We start from the raw sequence: 13,666 nt of genomic DNA, 5'->3' as shown, positions 1-13,666 counted from the left end.
TGTCTCTCAGATAAGGAACCATGAGGCTTGTGTCGTCCGTGGCCCATCTACCTACGCCCATGCATTTTCCCGTCGTTTGCTGTCACCGGGCTCCGACCGCCCCTTGGCGGATGCGTTGCACCCACCCCGACCCTCGCCGCCCCCGTCGTCGTCGGCCTTGTCGGCGGCGGCCCGGTTTGTGTTGGCAGGACAGGGCCATGGGAAACCGGAAGTTCGCACCGTTCGTTGCTGTCGAGCTCGCCACGCGGAGCCTCTTGACATATTGTGTACCCGTTAGCATGCTTGAGATAAATCCATTTGGTTCTTCGGTTATAAAGGCACTCGATCAATCGTGAGGGACCAAACTCTGACTATGCTGCCCTTCGGCGGCTCCCTCCGCGGCTACCCCTCTCCCTGGGACGAGTAGCCCTATCTAACGTAGAGGAGAGGTCCAAGGGCCATCCCACCTCACTGCCTTCACTCGTCGAGTAGGTTGTGAAGGGGCGAAGCTCCGTGGCAACGCAAGGTTTCAGGTATTCCGATATCTCAGGTTCTGTGGCTGCACACGTCTCCGGAACGCTACTTTAGGGTAACACGGACGCTTTGCCGTATATTAGTGGCAACGGTGGGTGATACAGAGAAGTGAAGCTCGCTAAAACCGAAGGACTCTTTAAGACATCGCACATATCGCCGAAACGTTCCATACCCACCGCGCCACCGCACCAACCACGGCATGATCCCTCATGTCCTCCGCGACCCCGTGACATATATCCCCCATAGATCCTTCACCAACCCTACCCATCCCCTCAGCCTCCTCGTCAGATTCAGCATGGATAAGTACCTCCACACGAAAACCTCGACCCGCTCATAATCATGCCCATACACCTCCCACACGGCCTGCTTCCTCTCGCCCTCCCGCTCCCGTCCCCCTGCGACGAATTCGAAGCCCCCAGCCTCCTCGCCCGCAGCATTCTCACCACCACCATCATTAGGCACGTCGACAACCCTCAGCTTGGGCCCAACAAGCAGCGCCCTGCCCCGGATCTCCTCATCCGCCATCAGCCGTGTCGCGGCATCGACCACGTCCTCCAGCTCGGCCTTCGCTCCGCCCGCCAGAAGCGCCAATGCAGCCTTGGGAAGCAACGGCGTGTCGACAAAGTAGGGCGTCAGCGCGTTGACGCGTATGCCCCGGGTCGTCCACGCCGTGCCGCGCAGCACGCGGAACAGGCCCATCACGCCGTGCTTGGAGACGGTGTACTCGGTCTGGCCGGGCAGCGGGGACAGGCCTGCGATGGAGGATATCAGGAGCAAGTGGCGGTCGCGGGCGGGGCTGGACGAGAGAGAGAGGTAGAAGAGTGCCAGGTGGGTGGTGTACATCACTCCGGTGAGGTTTACGGCCAGGACTTTGAGGGCTGGTGGGGGAGGCGGGCAGGCGGCATCATCGTTGTCGAGTGCAACGGGGAGGTCGAAGACGCCGGTTGAGGAAGGGTCCTTCTCAACAATGCCTGCGCCTGCGACGACGGCGTCGATGGAGCCGGTTGGAGAGGAAGCGGCGGCGGCTCGGAAGAGGGCGAGTTGGTCTGTCCAGGAGGTTACGTCGCAGTGTCGGTAGGTGATGACTTGATCCTCGGTGGCAAAGGGAGAGCAGCGCAGCTCGGCGACGAGTTCCTCGCCGGCGCGGTCGTTGACGTCGCCGATGATCAGGTGGGCACCGTACCGAGCCCAGTGACGGGCAAAGGCGGCACCAAAGCCGGACGCGCCACCCGTGATGAGGATAGTCTTGTCGGCGAGCGTGGACGTGTCGTACGGCTTACTGCAGTCAACGGGGGGTGACAGGTTGATCATGTCGGCGGCACTCCAGGGGTCGCCTCTAGAAGGGACGGCCATGTTGAACTGCCTATGAATATGTTAGTCAAAGCGTATCAGATACTGGTCAGAATTTCATGTTGGTTGGTGCTGTTCCAGCAGTTGGGTCTCTGCCCCTGACTCAACTGATTCGGCATCACATCCGCGTCGATGAACCTGTAACTGGACTCCCACCTCGCTCTCCGGACCGAGTCTGTCCCCCACTGTCCCTCCCACAGGGCTGAAACCGCAATGTGAAAGTAGAAATGCGTCTCACCTTTATGTCGAAACAGGTTGACTGCCTACACCAAGCAGAGGGTTAGCTGAGACAGAACACATAAAGGACGAGGTATCAATACGATAATGCATGAGAGTTTCAAGAAACCTGGCCCTGCAAAGCACCAAAACTCACAAACAAGCTAGAAAGGAAAGAAGAAGAAAAAAGAAAGAAGAAACAAGCCCAGTATCCGTCAGCTGCCAAGGGCGCTTTAACCATGAGGCAAATAATCCTTGTCAGGGCAACGAGCTAATGCGCAGTGAAGCCAAGCTAGCGATGAGGCGCTCTCGGAATGGTCTCGACGCTGTCCTTGACTCCCCAGTAAGCATGTTGAGTTGCGCTGCGCGGTGATTTTCGCAGGGGTGCCGTAGCTAAACCAGAAAGGCGCTGGATGGTGACCCGAAGTTGTGCAACACACCCGACACTATGCCTTGGGGAATGCGCCTCCTCGAAGTCCGCCTTGGCCCTCAATGGAACATTTCTCACCTGGTAAGTTATCACAAAGTGACAGTATCCCATGCAGATACCGCTGCCCTTTTCCAGGATTGTTGTTCACCGGCTTTGCCAGTGTGAGGTCTGTTGTAATGGGTGTTGGCTTTTGTTCAACTGACTTGGTGTGCTTGGCACAGAAACATGCCGTTGAACATTAACATATAAGAAGAAGGCGAAGCGAGCTTGAAACATAACTGGCTTCGAAGGTCTTGCCACGTGGAATCCTGCCAGGGGGATCATCGGATGGTACGAAGTACTGCAAGCAAAGAAAGTAGTCGCGTGGGATCGGTGTCGAAAAGGGTTCTGAATCTAGAAAATGACCAACATTTAAGAAGCCCTGGCCACTCCCACGCGGGAGGACCGACTCGTGATATCTCACATGGAATTGCCGATTATGTGCTTCGACATGAATGCAACACCTGTTGCGATTAATGGGGTCTCTTCCACCAATTCCATGGAAGCACTTGTGTTCTTCTCAGCCTTACACGTCTGACAGTATACTAAGGTAGTAGTTTAGAGACAGACCCTTGTCAACGTGGAAGTCAAGGGTCTCAGGGAAGTGGAGAGCTGCCCCTGCTTTGCCAGACCGCCCGGCTCCACGGTCACCCCACCGGCTCCGATTGCGGGGGGCCGCCCAGCATTCAGTGGCGGGGCATTGAGCGGGATGGCGAGACAAAAAGTTCAAAACACCGAGTCCAGATCAGGGAAGACTGACTCACCTGTCGGGATATATATTTCGTATATTTCTCCTTCCGCTGGAAGCTTGACCGCGATTACTACGGTAGACAGTCCATTGCATTCACAGAAACTGCCGAGCATGCCTCAATTACCAACAAAGAACTGCGGTAAGCTTCCGAGACCGAGCGAAGTTTTACTCCGCCGAGAGGTATTGCATCATGAGTAGGTACTCACTGACGACGTGTCCCTTCACAGGCGTCTTGGGCTGCACCGGCTCGGTCGGCCAGCGCTTCATCCTCCTGCTCCAGCAACACCCGTCCCTGCGCCTCGTTGCCGTTGGCGCCTCCTCGCGATCGGCCGGCAAGAAGTATCGCGACGCCGTGCGGTGGAAGCAGTCCAGCCCAATTTCGCCCGAGGTCGGCGACCTAGTCGTGCGCGAGTGCAAGGCGAGCGAGTTCTCCGACTGCGACATTGTCTTCAGCGGGCTCGACAGTGACGTCGCCGGCGAGATCGAGAAAGAATTCCAACAGGCGAATCTGGCCGTATTCTCCAATGCGAAGAACTACCGCCGCGACCCGCTCGTACCGCTCGTCGTGCCCACCGTCAACCTTGACCACCTCAACTTGATCCCGCATCAGCGCAAGACGCACGGCCTGGAGAAGGGCTTCCTGGTGTGCAACAGCAACTGCGCCGTCATCGGCCTGGTTATTCCCTTCGCCGCGCTGCAGGCGCGCTTCGGCAAAATCGACACCGTCTCGGTCGTAACGATGCAGGCCGTGTCCGGCGCAGGGTACCCTGGCGTGAGCAGCATGGACATTATGGACAACGTGGTGCCCTTCATCTCGGGCGAAGAGGACAAGCTCGAGACGGAGGCGCAGAAGATTCTGGGCAGCATCAACGCTGATGCGACCGCCTTCGAGGAGCAGAAGACGCTTCGGGTGTCAGCCGCATGCAACCGCGTGCCAGTCATGGACGGTCACACAGCATGCGTGTCACTGCGCTTTGCCCAGCGGCCACCGCCAACGGCCGAGCAGGTCAAAGAGGCCATGCGCAGCTACGTGTCCGAGGCGCAGCGGTTGGGTTGCCCTTCGGCGCCTGAGCCGCCCATCAGGGTGTTTGACGAGCCTGACCGGCCGCAGCCCCGACTCGATCGTGACCTGTCCAAGGGCTACACCGTAAGTGTCGGTCGTGTCCGGGAGGATGAGAGCGGTATCTTCGATATCAAGTTTGTCGCTCTGAGCCATAACAGTAAGTGTCTTTGAAGTTTTACCGTGTCTCGACTTCGATTTTCGCTTGCTAACGTCGTTCTAGCCGTCATCGGCGCTGCCGGCTCATCCATTCTAAATGCCGAAGCCGCCGTCCTCAAGGGCTTTGTCTAAGTGGATGTAACACCATGACAGCATGTGCATGCGTTCAGCACCGGCGTTGAGGTTGCAATGGCCAGGGATGCGCTGTTGTGATTCTGTATTTCAATGGGTAGCCATGTGGTGGGACCCGGGTTAGTTGATTCCCATAGGAAGCAGGCATAAAGCCGGCCGGTTCGGATATTGTACGCATGACCGGGATTGGTTGCTCATGGTGGTGAGGATCGGTCCGTGACTAGCTGCGGAATATATCTCCGTGACACGGACACCACGTTGCCAGTTCAACCCTAAGATCCGGCGTGCGAGGAGTGGGTAGAGACATGGACTGGCGGTCATCATGTCGGTATGCGATAGTGATCCTCGAAAACTCCTGTGCGACAAAGCTCGCTCCTGTGCGGCTTCGGTTGTCTATGTGGAGGGTCCTGTCGACTACCTAGACGAAGGCCGACATACCCGGGGGCCAAGCCGGAGCCAGGTTCCAAGAGACCGGGATAGTGAGCAGCTACGGCCGGTTAGGCGAGGCACGCGGCACGCGCGCGAGAACACGGCCCAAATCGGAGCTTGCGATGTGCCACAACAGAGTAACGTTAGCTTTGAGCGGTCTGGCACTGTCTGGGCACCTCCTCGGTGCGCAAGCAGCTTTCCACAGCAGGGTCCCGAACGGCCTAACCCATCGAAACGGGATCCATGTTTGGTGGAAAGCCCGGATCTGAGACAGACGAGTCATTCTCAGAAGCGCGGGACAATGTCTCTTTCGTTGGCCTCGTGTCCGGGGCAGCGGGTAACTTCTCCTGCGGGTGTGCTTGTTGAATGATCGTCGTCGAGGCGGCAGAACCTGGAACCGCCACGCTCGGTTCTCGGTTCGCTCAACGGCCGAAGCGAAGCTGAAACCGCATCCCTTCATGCTATCTCGGTCCTTGGAAACCGCAATATGACCTTGCTCTATACATACCAAACGCAGAGTCGGGAGCGTCGAGTCCAGTCGGTTTAGTTGTTTGTTGGCGACGAGTCAAAGGGACGATGCAGGCGCTTGTCCGCGTTGGACCGGATCATAGATGCAGATGGGAGGTCCATTCAAACTTCAGCTCACCAAGCAATGGCCGAGGTTTTGTTATTATTTTAGGACATCCGAATGCCCAGCTCGGGGTTAATGTTAGGTAGCAACGGTCTGCTGTTCCGTTCCCGTTCCACTTCGGGCCATTGGTCGCGCGATCCTTGTAGGTTGTGTGTACGTCGGTACCTGGGTAGGTCCCTGTAACCGTTACGTACCCCCAACCTGCACTTACCTCCCATCAATCCACAACCCCGCGGCTTCAAGAGAGAACTCTGGAGACTGCAGTCGACAACTAACCCGACTGCGTCGGTTCTTATGCGCCATGTCGGCAGAAGAAGCAACAACAGCGGTCCACGAAAATGGAGCGACGAACCAACCTGCAGCAGCGGCGCTCAGCGAAGAGACAAAGGCGCAAGTGCAAGATGTTCTAACATCCGAGGTGCGCGGTCCGTCTCCATCATCGCCACTTCGAACTGCACTTACACTGCTCGTCTAGATTGGCATATCGGTGATGCTCAACCGGCTCAAGCAGAGCATAGCCTCCGTAAAAGTACGCAGCTTCCCCACCCCGTTTCGGAACCGGTTGTGCAGCTGCTGACTGTTGGAGCACAGGAGTTTGCCCTGTTCCTCAAGAAGCGCTCCATCCTCGAAGACGAACACGCGAACTCGCTCAAGAAACTATGCAGAACGTCGCAGGACAACATCCAACGCGGAGATCACCGGGGAGGCACCTTTGGCAAGGCGTACGAGGAGATGATGGCCGTCCACGAGCGCATGGCCGACAACGGGTTACAGTTCGCCATGTCGCTGCATCAGATGTCTGAAGACCTGACCGAGCTGGCGAACATTGCCGAGAAGTCCAGGAAGGGGTGGAAGCAGAGCGGGCTGGCTGCCGAGCAGCGCGTGGCCGAGCTCGAGGCCGCTATGCGCAAGTCCAAGACCAAGTATGACGCACTGGCTGAGGAGTACGACCGCGTCCGCACCGGGGACACGGCGGGTCGACAGGGTGGGAAGATGTTTGGCTTCAAGGGGCACAAGTCGGGCGCCCAACATGAGGAGGATTTGCTGCGGAAGACCCAAGCGGCAGATCAGGACTATCAGGGCAAGGTTCAAGTGGCGGCGACGGAGCGGACGGAACTGGAGACGAAGACCAGGCCCGAAACGGTACAGGCGCTTCAGGATATTGTGAGGGAGTGCGACTCGGGACTGGCATTGCAGATGCAGAAATTCGGTACGTTGTTTCCCCGTTGTTTCCCGAGTCCGGGGAGATTGAATGGCCCAGAATACTGACGGATCCGCAGCTTCGTTCAACGAGAAGCTAGTGCTCAGCAACGGCCTTGCGATCAGCCCCCTCAAGCAAGGGGCCGAGTCGCGCAGTTTACGGGAGAGCATCCTTGCCATCGACAACGACAAGGACCTCAGCGAGTACCTGAGCAGCCACCACTCCAAGCTTCCCCCAAGGACAGGGCCACCGAAGTATGAACGCAATCCTGTAGGTTCCGTTCCTTCTTCCACGAGGCCGCGATTGTAGTTAACCAGGGCAGCTTCTCGAGACGCAGCATCGAGCGGGCACTGCCACCCAGAACCCGCAGCCGCAACCAGCGGCGAGTGCGGTCCAGAACCAGCCGCCGCCGCCAGGCATCTTCCAAAATTCCAGGTCAAGTACCTTCTCCGACCCTGCCCTTTCCGCACCAGTCCAGGGGTCCATGGGTCACAGCCACGGCCAGAGCATGGGATCGCTTCCGCTGCTGGGCGGTCCTCCGCGGCCGTCGTCACAACCACAACATGAGAGGAGCTTTAGCCACGGAAGCGCCATAAACCAAAGCAGCGGGCCGGGCCAACAGTATCGGGGTCCTAGCCCGCAGCAACCACAATCCCAAGCGTCCAACAGTAGATTCAACAATGGCTCGTACAGCTCTACGCCGGGATCTCAGGGGCCGCCGCAGCTTGGGGCTTTGCCTTTCCAGACTGCCCAGCCCCAACCGTCTCAGCAGCCAGCCTATGCACAACCGCAACCGCAAGGCAGTTCAGGCTCCAGCGCGCCCCAGCAAGATGCGGCGATGGGGCCTCCCCAGGCGCAGCGGCAGTCGCCACCAGCGGCGCTACAGTTGGCTCCATCGCGGCCAATGTTTGGTGTCTCTCTCTCCGCGCTCTATGAGAGAGATGGGCTGGCGGTACCGATGGTGGTGTACCAGTGTATTCAGGCGGTGGATCTGTTTGGCCTGAATGTCGTGGGCATCTACCGGCTGTCTGGCTCAGTACCGCATGTAAACAAGCTAAAGCAGCTCTTCGATACCGGTATGCCGACCTTGTCTTCTTCCCCGCTCTTTTCCGCGTGGCCAGCTAACGGTGGCGTAGACTCCCGCTCAAGCAATCTCGACTTCCGAAACCCAGAGAATTTCTTCCACGACGTCAACAGCGTCGCCGGGCTGCTCAAGCAGTTCTTCCGCGATTTGCCCGAGCCGCTCATGACGAGGGAGAACTACTCGGCCTTTATCGAGGCAGGCAGTAAGTCGTACCTAGCTATTTCAAGTCGGCAACTTTATCCAACAGAGACCTAACCGTGCCGATCAGAAAACGAAGACGACATCGTCCGCCGGGATTCCCTCCACGCCATCATCAACAGTCTCCCAGACCCCAACTACGCGACACTTCGCGCGCTGACGCTGCACCTGCACCGCGTCATGGAGAACTCGGCGACAAACCGGATGAGCTCGCAGAATCTGGCCATCGTGTTTGGCCCGACGCTCATGGGCACGGCGCCCGGGTCCAATATCTCGGATGCGGGCTGGCAGGTCAGAGTGGTGGACACTATTCTACGGAACACGTATCAGATCTTTGATGATGACGATTGAAAGGGGTTCGACGTGGAGGAAGTCCCGCTGGTGACGGGGTGTAATAGTACCGTGGCGCCTGATTCAAACGATGAAACGAGGAGGGAGGAAGCCAGCTACGTGCCATGGGAGGGGGTTTATAATGATCTACGGTTGCCTCGCATTTATTGACCATGTGGCCATCAGAAGCATATTTCCAAAAGCTGGTGTATCACGGGTAGCATAGGATTCTTTAGCAGGCGGCTTTTATATTGACTTTATTATTCCAATCCCGCAACACAGTGGCTATATGTTAGAGAAAACCGACAACGAGCCTGCTTTAAATACCCCTTTCAATGTATGCATTGTAATCTGTTGGCATGGTGATCCGTTATGTCAAGACGTGCGGCAGCTGTCCATACCTTCAGGTTAGTTAGCACTCGATGCCAAATGAGCCTGAAGCTCAAAAGCACGAGTCAAGCATCTCCTGGCAAAGAGATAACAGGACCAGAAACGGAAACTGCATTTGGCGGGACGACCAAAAGCAAACATGAGGAAGATAGGGTGTAGAAAAGGGAGAAAAAAGCAAACTCCTTCGGGAAGGCTCGAACTTCCAACCTCCTGATTAACAGTCAGACGCGCTAACCAATTGCGCCACGAAGGATTTGATGTTCTTTGCACTTCAAACACCGTCCTACCAAAGCACTTGCGAGCCGTACAGCACGGTCACATCTACAATACCGACTACAGAATCAGAATGTAGCATGCCAAACAAAAACAATATCCTATATTACTTACTTTGACTCAAGTGAGACTGCCGGGTGTACAATACATGGTGCTTTTACTGCTCATGGAATGATCTCTGCATATGTTGCAAGCTGCGGAGGAGCTTGTGTGCTGGTGAACTCGCGTCTTGCAATGATGTTTATTTGTGGGTAACTTTCCAGCATCCATTTGGTATTCTGCACGGGTTTGTGTTGACTGGGAGCCAAGCGGTGGATCTGCTGGTGAGGCCGTACTAGGTAAGGTAGTAGTAGTATGTGCACGATGCCTCTCGGACTAGGCAGGGCACCTTACTGTTGAGCGTCCTCAGCCTAAAGCCCGGCGAGGATGGCTTCCATAATCGATCTATGCCCAGATTTCCTCACGCCTCGCAATAGACTCATCGCAGCGTAACGCGTAGGGCATGATAGGTCAAGCAATGCGACATTCACAAGCAGATCATCAACAGGAACTCGGTATTGCCCTGATACATTCTATATGCTTTCCCACAATCTACACATAACATACGTCTCGTCTACAACGGCGCCCGCCACCTCATATTGATCTGTTTTCTCCTCACCTAGCCTCATAGTTAGCAAGGCGTTCTTTCCCTTTCCACCAGAGCATCACACATTGCGCAGGGTGGTATGACGACGGAGTGATGAGTTTTTACTTACCATCGGAGCGAGTGCAACAACTCCCAACGCAAGCGCCGCCACCGTCCCCACCAGCGACAGCTTATTGAACCCTTTACCAAGGATATCAAACAGGAAGCTTGGCGCAACCCTCGTCCCGAACACATCGATGCCGTATGCAAACACGAGGCTGGTGCTCTCGACGACGGCGGGTGCGGTGACGATCTGCTTAACGCCGAGCACGTCCCGCTCGTGGGTGATCACGCTCTTGGGGTCGATCTCGATGGCCGGGTGGTACTTCATCAGACCCTCCTCGGCCTCGGCGGGGGTTGGGTCGCGTCCGACGGGGCGGCGCGGCTCGAGAAGGGCGCGCGGGATGCCGACGATGCCGTGCGACTCGGGCAGGTAGGCCAGGACCTGGCGCGAGGTGATGCCTTGTCTGGTCTGGGTGACTTGCAAGGCCGAGACGGGGCCGCTGAGGACGTAGGACTGCGACACCACCGCGGGTCGGGCGACGGCTCCCGTGGGGATGTCGATGGGATCGAACGACGAGAATGTAGGGGCGTCGCCGAGCGGGCCGCGATTGTTGGGCTCGTGGCTCTCGTAGAGGTCCGAGACGACCATCTGGTAGCCTTTGATGGTTTGGGCCGTGTTGTCGCGCACGGAATACTGGCCGAAAAAGGTGCAGACAAACCAATTCTCGGCCATGGCGCACTCGATGGGCTTGGCGAGGTCGACGCCGTCGTATTTGGATGAAGTCAGGATCTGGCCGGAAACGGTGTCGAGGAGGTAGACGGTGAGGGTGCGGGAGGCGTCGTTGACAGCCGCGACCACGAGGGTGTTCGGGTTGAGGTACTTGTACTTGACCCTGCGATCGCCGAGGACCCGGCCGATGGAGGCAACAGGGTCGTGGGGTGATCGGCTCGCGATGTCGACAATCCTCTGCCCCTGAGGCGGGTGGAAGGTCCAGGAAGTGGACTCGAACGAGCTCGTGCCGTTGGGGACGAAGACAACTCCCTTCAGCTCGCCCGCCGTACCTCGCGTGACAACCGTCGTCCGGGGCGCTACATGCACGGGGAGCTCACCGATCTTTCCACCGCGACCAATTCGCAGGAGCTTTTGTTGCCCCGAGTAGGTGTCAATAAGAGCGGTGCCCTGTGTGGTGGCTTCCGGACTCGGGCCCTTGGCCTCGACGACGTCGCCAGTGTCTGCTTTCAGGACCACAAAGTCGTTGTTGGAGCCGAGAATCGTGACGTGCCCTGTCGAGTCGTGCACGTGGATCCCCTTGACATCCCAGCTGCTGTCTTTTGGAATCCTAAACGCCCTCTTGCTCCACACCATTGTGCCGTGGTTGCCGACATCGAGGCCGTACAGCATCCCGCGCTTGGTGGCCAGAATGACCAGCTTGTGGAAGCCGAAAGTATCCCGCACCAACTTGCCAGATGACACTTCGGTCCCGAGAATACCGCTCCTCAGCCTTGACGGAACCCCCTCGAGCCAGGCCGGGAGATATCGGAGGTCGTTGATATGGCGCTTGACCCGGTGGACGTAGGCGTGGAGGGGATTGCTATGCGCCTCCTGCTCGAGCGTCCTCGCCAAATCCTCGCTCTCGGGAATCTCAGCAAAGGTGGCAGCAACGCCTCCACTCATGCCCTCGGGACGGGTCCAGGCAATCTCGCCGTTGCGGATCAGCACCCAGTCGTCCGCATCTGTCACGGCTGCAGCCCTGACCGCATAGCTCTCCCCCTCGCCGGCCTTCTTGATGACTTCGGAAACACCGTGCAGCGCAGCCGTTCCCATATCAGCGCCCTTCAGGGGCCAGTGCCCTAGCGCACCATGGGACTGCGATGACAGCAGGATCACTTCGTCCTCGGTGATGCGGGTAAAGTAGACATTGGCGCCGTTCGAGCTGGTCGAGAAAGCGCCAGGTCCGGGAAGCATTGGCAGCGTATACGCCTTGGAGATCGTGTTGGTCTTGAGGTCGATATGGAACACTTCGCCTCGGTGCGCAGTCGACGTTCTGCTGTGCACCAGGAAGTGAGGCCGCGACTGCACTAGATGCGGCGCGTGGATCTCAACCGCGACAGTCCCCTCCGACAGCGGGAATTCCTGCCGGGTCTTGGTCCCCAGCACGTTCACCATGAGCGTCTTCCGGGCGTCATCCGTCCAGGCCACAATCGGCGCGGCCGAGTTCGCCCCGACAAACATGACGTCCTCCCTGCCGTGCACATCCGCCTTGGCCCCGATCACCATCTCGTCCAGCTTCCTGCCCGTCAACGTATCCAGCACCGACACCTTCAGGTTATACGCGCCGGGTGCGCCCTTGAGCGACACGACAAACACCTTCTCCACGTTGGTGCTGACCTGCAGCGGCACGTCGCGCGTGACCTCGCGATGCTCCCACACGACGCTGCCGTCCTCGGCGCTCAGCCTCTTGAGCACCGTCGCGCCGCGCTCCCCGCCCAGCTCCTCCGCGCCCTCCTCCTCCTCGAACAGCACCAGCACATCCTTCCTGCCGGGCCCGCTCTCCGTCATCTCCATGACCTCCAGATCCCTGACCGGGCCGGCCAGCTCCACCCAGAACCGACTCCGCCCGCTGATGGCATCCCACGCGTGCACGGCCGCGCCATACCCGCTGACAACCCACCCTTCGTCCTCGCCTGCTCTCAGGAAGCCAGCACTCACCCCCCCTTCCTTCTTGTTGTTACTATTACTAGTAGCAGTACCACCCTCATCACCCCCCCGGCGACTGTGCGTCGTCGAGGTCGAGGAGAGGACCGAGTCCCTCATCAGGTACTGCCGCCACAAGACCTCCCCGTTCCCGGGGTTGACCGCACCGACCACGCCGACATCGCTTAGTGTGTACAGCAGGCTTGCGCGGTCGTCGGGCCGCGGGCGGTGGAAGAAGGTGGTCTCGCGCTGCGGCAGGCCAATGAGCAGGTGGTGGTAGTCGATGTGGTTGACCTCGTCGCGGAAGACGGCGTGGGCGGTGTGCGGGAAGGCGGCGAGCGGGAGGAGGGTGGTTAGGAGGAGGGATGGTGAAAGGGGGGTTCGCATCTTCACTTCTCGTCGTCCTTTTAGGGATGGTTTTCAAAAGGGGGACGCGAAAGTGAGAGGTCCAGTAGTGGCGGGCAACCCGCGCTGCTGGGTTGTATCTTTAACTGGCCGGCTTCTTGTGTTTTTTTCTCTCTTGGGACCGTTATCGCGTTGGTGGGCCGTGCTCCATTACCGTATCAAATTGGAGGTGATGCTCAACGTCCAGCTGCGAAACTTGCCTGTGGTGGTCGAGAATCCTACTGGAGAAGCTGGAGCTCCGAAGCTCACTAAGCCGCGGAATGGAGCTTCTCCAAAAGGTGTGACGTTGAATCAAGCCTGCTGTGGGCACACAGGCGGAGCCGCTTGCCCCTGTCAATGGCCCGCCCGGCCTTGGCGCCGTGATGTCAGATGGTCAACGAACGAGACCATCATTGATAGGGGAAGGAAAATCTGCCTCTGGAATGATGCGTGTGCTTCTGAGGATCAAGAGTCATTTAACGTGATTTGCTCTCGAGTAACTGAAGTCTTTGTGAAACTCATGTTCATAGTTTTCGAGGTCTTATGAGCGCTTAGTTGTGGGACACTTGGAGTACCACCCCAATCCTGTCTGCGGACGCTGTCCACTTCCCATCTTCCTATACCGACAGTACCTTACGTACAAGTACAATCAAACCTCACATTACCTACTAGCTGCGTCAGACTTGTACGTACAATATCCCAGCGCCGTAGAC

The 13,666-nt window shown here is 57.9% G+C and overlaps 4 protein-coding genes and 1 non-coding gene across 5 annotated transcripts; 2 read left to right on the top strand and 3 right to left on the bottom strand.

Moving 5' to 3' along the window:
- Positions 1–672: 672 nt before the first annotated feature.
- Positions 673–3,160, bottom strand: B0T15DRAFT_56223 (uncharacterized protein). Its single transcript, XM_062870571.1, has 2 exons — positions 2,919–3,160; positions 673–1,876 (listed from the first exon to the last, which is right to left on the bottom strand). Coding segments are annotated over exons 1-2 (1,158 nt in total). The 5' UTR covers positions 2,921–3,160; the 3' UTR covers positions 673–720.
- A 250-nt stretch (positions 3,161–3,410) lies between these two features.
- Positions 3,411–4,650, top strand: B0T15DRAFT_507548 (semialdehyde dehydrogenase; the record flags this gene model as incomplete). The annotated part of the gene is made up of 3 exons (XM_062867655.1): positions 3,411–3,438; positions 3,527–4,519; positions 4,583–4,650. 3 exons carry the CDS (start codon positions 3,411–3,413, stop codon positions 4,648–4,650), a joined length of 1,089 nt encoding a protein of 362 aa, XP_062726712.1.
- Positions 4,651–5,793: 1,143 nt separating this feature from the next.
- B0T15DRAFT_564695 (uncharacterized protein) lies at positions 5,794–8,790 on the top strand. Its single transcript, XM_062870648.1, has 7 exons — positions 5,794–6,128; positions 6,186–6,239; positions 6,302–6,920; positions 6,991–7,181; positions 7,234–7,987; positions 8,048–8,197; positions 8,264–8,790. Exons 1-7 carry the CDS (start codon positions 6,012–6,014, stop codon positions 8,542–8,544), a joined length of 2,166 nt encoding a protein of 721 aa, XP_062726711.1. The 5' UTR covers positions 5,794–6,011; the 3' UTR covers positions 8,545–8,790.
- A 302-nt stretch (positions 8,791–9,092) lies between these two features.
- Positions 9,093–9,166, bottom strand: B0T15DRAFT_t9. Its single transcript has one exon. It is a non-coding gene; the product is annotated as a tRNA-Asn (tRNA).
- A 553-nt stretch (positions 9,167–9,719) lies between these two features.
- Positions 9,720–13,276, bottom strand: B0T15DRAFT_571400 (uncharacterized protein). Its single transcript, XM_062870856.1, has 2 exons — positions 9,942–13,276; positions 9,720–9,844 (listed from the first exon to the last, which is right to left on the bottom strand). Exons 1-2 carry the CDS (start codon positions 12,954–12,956, stop codon positions 9,800–9,802), a joined length of 3,060 nt encoding a protein of 1,019 aa, XP_062726710.1. The 5' UTR covers positions 12,957–13,276; the 3' UTR covers positions 9,720–9,799.
- Positions 13,277–13,666: the final 390 nt, after the last annotated feature.

This window comes from Chaetomium strumarium (assembly GCF_033439665.1).
Source record: "Chaetomium strumarium strain CBS 333.67 chromosome Unknown B0T15scaffold_1, whole genome shotgun sequence".
In the NCBI taxonomy this organism is placed as follows: Eukaryota; Fungi; Ascomycota; class Sordariomycetes; order Sordariales; family Chaetomiaceae; genus Chaetomium; species Chaetomium strumarium.
Note: the sequence above shows the minus strand (reverse complement) of the source record. Positions and strands in the feature narration are given on the sequence as shown.

Excerpts from the sequence above, each read along its gene's own strand:
- B0T15DRAFT_564695 (XM_062870648.1), top strand. The coding sequence starts at position 6,012 with ATGTCGGCAGAAGAAGCAACAACAGCGGTCCACGAAAATGGAGCGACG. Across the intron at positions 6,921-6,990 it reads ATTGCAGATGCAGAAATTCG|CTTCGTTCAACGAGAAGCTA; the intron begins GTACGTTGTTTC and ends ACGGATCCGCAG. Across the intron at positions 8,198-8,263 it reads GGCCTTTATCGAGGCAGGCA|AAAACGAAGACGACATCGTC; the intron begins GTAAGTCGTACC and ends CGTGCCGATCAG.
- B0T15DRAFT_571400 (XM_062870856.1), bottom strand. The coding sequence starts at position 12,956 with ATGCGAACCCCCCTTTCACCATCCCTCCTCCTAACCACCCTCCTCCCG. Across the intron at positions 9,845-9,941 it reads TTGTTGCACTCGCTCCGATG|GTGAGGAGAAAACAGATCAA; the intron begins GTAAGTAAAAAC and ends CTATGAGGCTAG.